Consider the following 11,601-nt stretch of genomic DNA (forward strand, 5'->3'; position numbering starts at 1 on the left):
AATGCAAGTTCTACAAAGATTTTCAATATCTCCAGACAATAAAACCTACTTAAATTTTTTTTAATATGCATGGATTAAATGGATACCACAAATTTCTTCAAACATAACAGTTCATGTTTCTTTTAGAGCTTTAAATTATTTCTGTCTTTCATACAATTGTATTCAATTATTATTCAAACATGATTTGAAATATCAATGTTTGATTAAATATCATTTTCTAACAACTTATTTTTCTAGTAGAATTTGGCATGCAATCAGTTTGTGCATAAAGAATTTGCTCAAATAATATTTTTAATGTCATGTCATGGGTTTTTTAACAAGGATTTTGATGAAAAGAGTTAAGAAACCATTGAAAAACTACCTGATCACCACCATGTTTAAGTGCTTGTTACAATTAGGGAACTTGTCAGCAGTTGTGTTACTATACAGTATAGGTTTTTCTCATTGTTGAAGGCTGTACAGCTGCCTATAATTGCTTACATCCACATTATTTCAACTTTGTTGGATAGTTGTCTCATTGGCAATAATACATCATCTCCTTATTTTTAAATTGACATGTTGTATAGAATCTGGTCTATTCTTGTTGAGTGTATGTTGCCCTCTTAATTTCCTACTGGTAGATAATTTATAAGGTTGCTGTTCCTCCTTTACTTTCACCCATTCCTTTTATCAAATTGTTTTATCTTCATAGTTTTATTTTGTTTTCAGAAGAATCAGTTGTTGATGGCATTTCTTCAACAGTTTTGGTCTAAATTAGGAGATAACTGTATTGTATTTTGAGCTTGGCCTTCGTAAAGCATAGATTTTACTGTCGCAAATTGAGTTTACCTAGCGATGAGGAGTGGAGATTGGTAAACAGATATTTGCAACAGTAAAATCAAGTTTTAAGAAAGCCAAGCTTAAAATACAATACAGTTATCTCCATTATAATGCCACATATTAAAATAAATGTCATTTTATAAATATTTTGGCTTAAAAATAGCATAAATGAAAAAGTCAGCGAAACTGTAGCATCGTCTTTAGCATTTAAACAATGTGACGGCATATGTATACTCTGGATGTCAAACATGTATACTAAACCTATTTTTACTTTTCGTACGTTTCAGAATGGTTTCAATAAAAGTATTTACACTTTTGGTATTTAGATGAATCTTGCCTCCGAATGAACTCAGATCTACTCCGAATCAACTTTTGACGTCAAGCAACAATCACTTTTAAATTGTTACGTCAAATATTTTAAATTATGATATCAAAGTTTACGGGAACCTGTGTGATTTTACGTAATGGCGGACTAATTTGCATACAAGTGTAAATACATCTATATAGGTAAAAAGAAGATTTTGAGGCTCAAAATATGACTATCTTGTTTATTTTTTGAGAAATTACATACCCCAAAAAAAATGGAATTCAAAATGGTGGCTTTCTTAGTTACGGACTGGTAGAACGTGGAATTTTACCCCTCAAAATATTTGTCAACGTCCAATGAAAATTACCGTTACAAACTTATTGCATTAGAATGTTTCTTTAGGCTCTAGGCAATTTAAAGCTTGAAATATTGTATAGGCACACATCTTTTGATGAAGACGGTATATTGACCTCTAGATGTTTTTGGTAGTGTCATGTTATCAAATTGTATCTCCTTTTGTTCATATGGGTTACGTAAATTTTTACAATACCTGAAACTTTTTAGAACTTTCGTCCATTTGAGCTCCAATAACTGGTGGTGTAAACAAATCATGTCTCTGTGTTCTCTAAAACAGTGAAAGTAAGAATAAAGTGTTTAAATTCCCATTGAAGTGGTTACTAATATTCTCATGCAAAAACTTCTGGAAATATCCTATAATAACAAGAAGTGATTTATGAATCCAAAAGGACAGTATTTATGGCAATAATCAAAATTTGAACTGTGAGCTAATGCTTACTTATGATACCCCATCATTTACACTTAACCATAAATGTCCATAAATTGTGTATGGGAAGATAAGAAAGCAGGGATGAAGACTATATCGTGTGTGCCCAAGAATTCATTTTGTAATTATTCATATTTACCTGTAATAACATGGTGTATTTATTTGTAAATAATCTATTTTTATCTGCAGCTGTTCCATGAAGACAGGGAGGTGGGATACCTACAGTATCACTTCTAAAATATGAATAATGAAATCCATTCAAATGAAATGAATTTATGAAATAGATTTAAGACACTATATCTGACACTATTTAAGACACTATATCTAATTTTAAAAGATACAAATATGTATTGAATAAAAGCAAGCTTTTTAAAGCATAAAAACATGAGAAAATATTTTTACCACTGAAAATATGAACAAGGGTTTTACAAACCAGAGCATGTCTTTGCGTCCCACATGTTTAAAAATTATCTGTATTTTTCACATTTATGTGTGTGACTTTTAAATACATGATTTGTGAATCTATTTAGTAATAGCACGTATGATGTTCTGACTTTTAATTCAATTGAGTCAAAATGGGAATACAAAATTAACAAATAAGAAATTTGCAGTGTTTTCTGTTGACATAGTTTTGACATAGAGGACATTAATTTCTGATCAACCTTTAACCTTTGACATTGAAAACAAGAGGCACTGTAAGCAAAGCTCTTGTATTAATTTTAATATGATAAAAAATCAAAAATACGTATTGTCTTTGAAGTTATATAGATATCAAAAACCTGTACAAAAAAAATAAGCTATGAGATGTATCTGCTCAATTAATTTTACTCACTCGATAAATTTCTTCCTGTCTGTTACATATGTAAATCTAGGAACAGCGAAGGCATCAATGACTCCAAATACATCATCACTATAAAATAATTTATGGTAACATCAATACATTTGGATAAATATTAAGTAAAAGGTTAAACTATGGTGACCTATAGACGCTAACATCAAGGTAATAATTTGGTCTCTTAGAAGTTAGTTATCTTGTTCTCCTTGTTCTATATTAATGGTAAAATGGTAAGTAGACATTGCTTACTTAACCGTAAAAAACTATTAATATCCCATATACAGATATGTATTCTGTAAGGGCTTTTCAAGAATTAATTGAAAGGGGGGGGGGGGGGGGGGGGGACATCCAACAAGTAGATCTGTTATTTATTGCTGGAGAACTTCAAATGCTTATTTTTGTAATTTTAATGAGGACAAAAACACATTTTGTATAATGAATGAAACATGAGTTATTTCAAGACTTTCATTTGTTTTTCTATGCATTATTTTTATGTTTTATGTTGTCCCAAAGAGTATGTACAGTCATACATTTTACATTTTACTCATGTTATTGGGAAACTAAAACTTTTAGAATGCCCAAGCAACCCGAAATAACTGAATTTTATAAAACCTCTATGAATGTAAATGCTAAGATTAACTGTGAATAAAAACTATTATTAACTGTTAATTTTGAGCCTGAACAGTGTATTGAACCTGGATTGTTGATAAGAGTGATTGTAAAGCGATTTTCATTTCAGATTTTGTGAGCTGTCAAATGCTATGAAGTACACTTCAAGTGAAGCACAATTCAAGTACAATTCATGTAGAGTATAATTCAGGTTAAGTACAATTCCAGACAGATAAACAAGAAGAATGCAGTGCATGTATTCTCTGTGGTAAATTAAGGATCAATATGACCAAGTTATTTTGTTTTTGATTTCATAAAACTTGGCTTTTATATAAAGGTCACAATTTTTCAAAAACAAACCTTTCATCTTGATCTGTATTACATTCCTGTACAGCTTGTTCACAAACAGATCTGTCTATCAATGTTGATGATACTGAAATTAAATTGAATGCTTTATATTCATTTTTAACAGTTTTAAACGATGTTTTCTTAGAAATATCTCTAAATTTTTATGTCAATCTTATGTACTTGTATGTAATGTGATGAAAGCTCTTTATAGGGCCCTTTAATTGGAAATAAAATGTTCTTATTTTTATTCTTATTCAACTTTAGATCTTTTAGATATTGTGGATTCATTTATTTTCATGGGTACCAATTTTCGTGGATTGTTAAAAACATGCATTTTGGAGGGTACTTGATTTCGTGGTTTTGACACATCTGAACATTTGAATTTGTGATTAACCTGTTCCCAAGAAACCCACGAAAATTGATATCCAACGAATAATAAGGAATCCACAGTAGTTTTTTTAAGATTTATATTTTCTTTAAAAACTATGTACAAGTTTTAAAGAGAACCATACAATATCAATTAATAAAATACAATAATATACCATAAAAAAACAAAAATAGATACAATTTATACATAGTGTATATATATCTTATAACATTACTACATTATTCACAATTAAAATGAGTTAAAAGTCATTTAGCATGTTTAGATAAGATATTTAACAGTGAAAAAACAGAGATTCTTCCGATTGGTTAAATTTTAATGTGAGTGTCATATGTCAGTGTGGAAATGTTGCAATTATCATGATTATGTATCACATTGCAGGATGGATCAATCAAATTTAAACATTTTATTTCAACTTTTTATTTATATCAAACTGTGTTAAGAGTGCATCCGACATCTGACACATCTCTTGGTGCAGGAAACAGATAACAGTCCACAAGGGATAGAGAATATACACTTACATTGTTGCTTCTGGACAGATTCTATTATCTTATCTAAACAATCTTCTCTTTGTACTTCATTGATTAGGTTTAAAACATCTACTAGATATTTACTGGCTTCACTGAAATGTAAATATATTCACTTGTATATTAAAATCTACTATAATAGCAAAGTCTGGTTTCAGTATCTATACTATAAAACGAGAAGACCTCATTTTGTGTGTCGCTTCTCTTCCTTCCACAATAAATTAATTATCATGCCTTTGTGTTCTATAGGTAACATGCATAGTCGCATTTGTCATCCATTCTTATGATTATTCAGATTGAGTTATTTTGGGAGAAAAACGACAAAATAGGTGTCCGGATATTGTTTCCGACATCAGACTGACTTTTAGTAATAGATAATACTTCCGGTTTTAAACATGCACAAGAACAACCAATCGTATGATAGATTACAAAAATGAAAAATAAATAAGTCATTCAGAGTGTTCTCCATATCATGGTTTTTAGATCGCAAGAACCACAACTATTATACCTCCTTAGAGACAATTATTTTTCGCGTTTATCCATTTGTAAACTACGATTATACTACTATAATATGTAAAGACTCTCTGTATTTTGTCTACTGTTTTCATTGAAAAATTACTATCTAAGGGGTCATACCAGTTGCATTTAAATCTATTGCTGAAAGTGAAAGTAATGATTTGGCCAAAATGAAAGTAGGGTAGAGATAAGAGCAGGGGTTAAAAAATCCACTAGCCCGACGCCCGGGACTAGAGCATTTACGCCTCGGGCAATCAAAACTTTTAACCCAATATGCCCGACGGACTAGTGACAAAAAATTCTTGGCGTTTCCAAAATAGATAGTAGAAAACCCCTTCATCCCTATTCTATCTTAGCCAATCAGATTCAATTACGTCATCCGAGATTCAAAGCATTTGAACTGGTTCGTACAGGTTTAGGGTTGCGTTCAATATCGTAGCCGCTACCTAGGGCTACGCAGATTTATGGCTATTGAACGTGTAGCTAGCCTAGCTGCTACATATATATTGATAGCAGCTAGGCTAGCTACTCGTTCAGTAGACAAAAATCTATGTAGCACTACGTAGCCTCTACGATATTGAACACAACCCTGTTCTACAGTTACATGTTTTAAAAATAGAACAAATAACTCAGGGTGGCCAGGTATCATCTATTGATCGCAATATTTTACACTTTCAATATCGATTTCTCAGAACAGGGGGTATTGTACATTGCTTCTGTCGAGATTTTCAATTAACGGTACCGGTCATTATGTATTGGTTTTGTCGGACAACTGTTGAACACGAAACAATACAACAAAATATTTCAAAATATTTGAGAACGGGCATCCCATGAACTTCGATAGTTTCAAAGCAAAAATCGGTAGATGAAGGGGGTACTAATGAGGCTGAAAATTCATACAGAAAAAAAAAGTAAAATACGATCGGGAAAAGCAGAAAAGAGCATATCTAGTGACATGGACAGAAATATTCCTCTGGACAAGGTCGGCTGTGGCACCAGGATGAAAAATCCTAGACCATGTTCTGCGAATATTGCCAGTGTTTTCCGGAGCATGCCAATAAAAGGTCTCCCTTGTATGTGTGGACAACAAATATAATAATTAAACCACTTGTTTCACACGATAAAACCAATGAACATGTTTTTTCTCTGCCTGATGACCCATAGTACTACAACGGATAAAAATGAACTAGTTTAATGCAGTGTATAATGTCCCCTTCAAAACATGACACCCACCCTGTATTATGCAGCAAACTCTGATTTGAAAGGCATAGATGGGCAAGCAGGTCAGTTTTTATGGGCTGGCAGTTCTTCGAACAGGGCTAGTAAAATCCTGCTGCCAAAAAGTCCTGGGCTAGTTAGCTGTAACAACATTTTTTAACCCCTGAAGAGGGAGGCAGGACTTTTTATGGACGTCTGGATAGGGTGTTTTTAAGCTCGGGATTTCGGGATTGACACTTACGGGATCTGGGAACATTGTTTCAAATTTCGGGATGTCGAGATATTAATTTCTTTGAAATACGCACCTCGGGATTTCATGTTTTTTTAAGCCCAGGATTTCGGCATCAGGGCTCCTCCGACCACTCCTCAGTCATTTATACAAGATTCAAATCCTACCATTTGCATATTTATAGGGCTCTCAAAGGAAAAAGCACTGATGGATTGTCCAAGAAGCATATGTTATTAGAATGATAATGGTCTATAAGCAGTTTCATTTATTCAATGTTTGAAGCGGTGCTAATTTTTAATTTAATTTGACTTTTACCAAAAAATGCATTGTTACAAAGGGGAAGAATAATGGTGGTATAGGGCCAGAAACACGAAAATAATTGAATATAACAAAAAGGAAACAAATAACGGACTTTCGAAAAAAGGGAGAGGGCTTTTGATACCTTATATGAAATTCTCCAGACATATTATCTTTTACAAATATTCAACCTACAACAGTTTACAAGCTGTACAGTGTTTTAGGTGTAATACCACCAAATCATGGTACATCACATCCAGTTGTATACGAAAATAGGTCGAAAAAAAATATTCCCTTGAATTTGACAGTTGTAGGTAATAAATCCTACATTTTATTGCAGTAAAAGATTTCTGTGTCATAAACATATGTCTTGGGTATTTCAAAGCACCATTATTTTTTTTATTTGGGATTTCTATAGAATATTTTGTAATCTTGAGGTTACATGGTGACTAAACCTTGTACACAGATAAAATAAGGGGAGAAATTTGATTGGTTAACTTCCAGTGATGGTTATTTTCTTATATGCAATGAAATGTGATGTGAAATTTTTCTATAGTACTGGACAGGATAAACCTTTACTCATGTCAAGTATTTCTTTATTTGAAACAAAGATAAATTCTACAGAGTTTTTTGAAAAGTGCAAATTTAACAAAGACTAATAAGGGAAAATCAATGGCGGTATTACACCTAATATGGGAAGCTGTACATTCACCTTTGACCTTGAGAGTAATCTCATGTCTTAAAATTTCTTGTTATTTAAGTGAAATATTACAAAAAAATGAGATATTCTGAGTGGATTGAGTCTCCAAACCACATTTTATGAGAGTTTTTACTTGAAATAGGACTGTTCCATGAATATTAAGTTTTTGTGGGTTTTTTGGGGAGGGGGGGGTGGCTTTTTCTCCTTATTTCTTATAATCTGCTATGATAGAACATTTTCCTAGGAAATACTTAATTAGATATATATTTATAAGTTAATGAAATTGTTTTTAATGCTGTAACAACAAATTATTCACTAAAAGTATAGCCTTTTAGATCCCTCTCTGGAACGCGGCGTAAATTTAATTTTGACGTAAGGACTTATTGAAACCGCCTTGGAGACAGTAAACTTGTATATGGATTGTTCATACTGCTAAAATACTTCAATTACTCATTTCTGATAACATTTCTGTCATAAATTAGTGAAAGTTACCCCAATATTTTTACTTATTTGGCCTGAAAAGTTGAAATTTTGAGGAAATGAGAGCTAAAATTGACCAAAAGAGACCTTATAAAGAAGTCAAAGAGTTCCATTAGTGGTATCTATCTACCTAAACTCATCTTGAGTATCATATTCAACTGTTTGTAGGCAGATAAGATAAATATTTGATCATTTATTGGTCCACACTATATTCTATCTTGATGCGGCTTGGTTTCGATTTGTCGAAGAAATTTTGCTCGAATCGCTGTAGATGTCGTCTTTCATTATACTAGATTTTTCTCAAACTATTGAACTGATTATGACAAAACTTGACAGAAATGCTTGAAATAACCAGTATTACAAAGGAAAAAAGTCACAATCAGTTTATTAAACAATAAAGTCTTCTTTAGGTGTAATACCACCAAATCATGGTACATCACATCCAGTTGTATACGAAAATAGGTCGAAAAAAAATATTCCCTTGAATTTGACAGTTGTAGGTAATTAATCCTACATTTTATTGCAGTAAAAGATTTCTGTGTCATAAACATATGTCTTGGGTATTTCAAAGCACCATTATTTTTTTATTTGGGATTTCTATAGAATATTTTGTAATCTTGAGGTTACATGGTGACTAAACCTTATACACAGATAAAATAAGGGGAGAAATTTTGATTGGTTAACTTCCAGTGATGGTTATTTTCTTAATGCAATGAAATGTTATGTGAATTTTTTTCTATAGTACTGGACAGGATAAACCTTTACTCATGCCAAGTATTTCTTTATTTGAAACAAAGATAAATTCTAGAGTTTTTTGAAAAGTGCAAATTTAACAAAGACTAATAGGGGAAAATCAATGGTGGTATTACACCTCTAGTTATATTAATAACTATATCTGACATTTCTTAAACTGAAAATCAATAATTTCATCTTTATGTTATGATGTTTAATGTGGCTTTTTAATAATTGAGTTGTGAAGCTTAACAAGATTGAATTATAATTTTAACTATGTAGATTGACATGGTTTCATTATCAACTTTATACTTCACTTGTAATTCACTTTACTGTTTTGGTGAGGACCAGATGTTCCTTAAGCTTAACTCTTATCTAAATTACAAAGTTTGATACCCTTTTTATCTTTTTATTTAAATTGGGCTGTTCGCCCATAGAGTCTGTTCGCCCTGTATACTTTTATTTCAAAATATTTAATATTACATTGTACTAATTAAGGGCATAAAAGTTTAATAAAACTTATTCAGATATTTGTATGGTATAAATTCTTGACATGCATGTAAAAATATGGAAATATTTAAAAGTTGATGGCTTATTTTGGAGCATTAATTGTTCAATGATATAATAATAAAAGAGGGACGAAAGATACCAGAGGGACAGTCAAACTCATAAATCAAAAAAAAACTGACAATGCATGACTAAAAATGGCTAAATAATTCTCACTGCTTGTTTAATACTTGTCTTTGCTGGATAAATAATAAAAATAACGTTTTGTTTTAATAAAGTAGTCAGCTTGAAATGAGTAAAAACAGTCATTTACTAAGTGTAAAACTTTGAAAGAATTTACAAGTAATTTATCCCCATATTATATATTGAGTTTTGAAATATTTTGAAATAAAACCACAAATGCAGACAAATGTGAAATCATCCACATAACAAGAAAACATAAACCAATCATCTATAAATACACATTACATAATCATATTCTAAAATCAACAAACAAAGCAAAATATCTTGGCGTTTCCATCACAAAAGACCTGACATGGAACTCTCATATAAATGACATCACAAACAAAGCAAACGCATCACTGAGATTTATTAAAAGAAATGTAAAAACAAAAAGCATAAAAACAAAGGAACTGGCTTACAAAACATACGCAAGACCAAAAATAGAATACTGTAGTGTCGTCTGGGACCCATGGCAGAAACAACAAATACATAAAATTGAAATGGTACAGAGAAGAGCTGCCAGGTATACACTCAACCAATACAGCTATCAAAGCAGTGTAACAGCCATGCTTGAACATCTAAGATGGCCAATTACAACAAAGAAGAAATCTTGCATCCGTCACCATGCTATATAAAATCCAACACCAATTAGTCTCCATCCCAGTAAATACATACCTAATACCATCTAAGGAACATAAATTTATACAGCCATTCTCTCCCACAAACTATCATTTATATTCATTTTTTCCTAGAACAATAAGGTTGTGGAATTCCCCACCATACCAAGTAGCCTGTAGCCCAGACTTAGAAGCTTTTAAGTCTGGTGCAAAACCACATATGCATTGCTAAACCAAACCATGTTTTTATCTATATACAAAAAAAAAAATAAAAAAAAAAAATGTTTTTTGAAATTATTGTAAATATGTTTAGTTAATTTGTTTCCCTAGTATGTGCCTTCTTGTAATCTTCAACATATTGAAGTTAAGAAGTATTATGTAGATGTAGATGTTATACTGCATAAATTGACTTGATAGAATTATTGAAACAAAATACAAATACAAATACAAATAATTTTATTAGCACAAACTCAATTACAATAATTGGCAACTGCCCATACAACTAGTATACAAATAGTAATGATGCAGCAATTAAACAATACTACATACATGTAGAATATCAATAGGCATATTTCGAACAATAAAATGTGCAGTTATAAATATATCAATATATATAGGTTAAACTGTAACAGTTATAACACTTATCAATAAAGATAAATACATTGTATTCAAGTATTCTACTAATACTTAGTCCAAATAATTATGACGTCTTGAAAGGCTATTATATTTTTTTTCTTTGACGCCTTACTTCAACGAAAAATATAATATCCTTTCAAGACATCATAATTATTTGGACTAATACTATGCAAGTAAAACGGAAACTGATTATTTGGTTGCAGTAATACAAATATTGAGCTCTGTATAAATAATAAATATTATGCAAGTAGACAATAATAATAAAAAAAAAATCAGGGCAAATGGACCATGGGCGAACAGGTACCAGGGAAAACGTGAATCAGGGCGAATGGACCCGGATTCTGTACATTTCTGGATCCGCCACTGTTAAGCGAGGATGTCTAATGAACCGAAACAGAGTAACCTGGTACATGATAATAGATCCCCCCCCTTTTTTTTAATCAATTAAAGAAATGGTGTTCCTGTGCTGGTGACAGTTCCAATAATCGATAACTGAAATATTGGTCGATGTCCATTCTTACTCACCTCCGAAGAGTAAAACCGTGCATCTTAAATGCACCTGTTATGTTTTGTTTCAGTTTAGTTGTCATTTTCTGTTGTCTTTCCCGCTTTATTTTTGTATAATAATCGAAACATTGACGGTTATGTAAATATAAGGAAATGGTTTTCCGGATTAAGGTCATGAGCTTTTTCAGACCAAGGATTTGACGCTATAATGTCACTATACAAATCTTAACAAATCCTTGTTCAGACGGAGCATAAATTATATATCTGCGGTCGGATATAGAAGATACATGCTACAGGCAAGTTTTTTAAGGATTTTTTTTTTAAAT

General features: G+C 31.5%; 1 protein-coding gene across 1 annotated transcript in view; it reads right to left on the reverse strand.

Annotated features, from left to right (window-relative positions):
* LOC143068956 (DNA polymerase epsilon subunit 2-like) overlaps window positions 1-11,383 on the reverse strand; it is a 32,892-nt gene extending 21,509 nt beyond the window's left edge. The window contains exons 1-6 of the mRNA XM_076243364.1: window positions 11,294-11,383; window positions 4,609-4,709; window positions 3,715-3,787; window positions 2,743-2,820; window positions 2,050-2,143; window positions 1,677-1,751 (exon numbers count right to left, since the gene is read on the reverse strand). Coding sequence (XP_076099479.1) covers window positions 1,677-1,751; window positions 2,050-2,143; window positions 2,743-2,820; window positions 3,715-3,787; window positions 4,609-4,709; window positions 11,294-11,358 — 486 coding nt within the window. The 5' untranslated portion in view covers window positions 11,359-11,383. The remainder of the gene's footprint in view (window positions 1-1,676; window positions 1,752-2,049; window positions 2,144-2,742; window positions 2,821-3,714; window positions 3,788-4,608; window positions 4,710-11,293) is intronic.
* Window positions 11,384-11,601: the final 218 nt, after the last annotated feature.

This window comes from Mytilus galloprovincialis, chromosome 3 (genome assembly GCF_965363235.1).
Source record: "Mytilus galloprovincialis chromosome 3, xbMytGall1.hap1.1, whole genome shotgun sequence".
Taxonomy (NCBI): domain Eukaryota; kingdom Metazoa; phylum Mollusca; class Bivalvia; order Mytilida; family Mytilidae; genus Mytilus; species Mytilus galloprovincialis.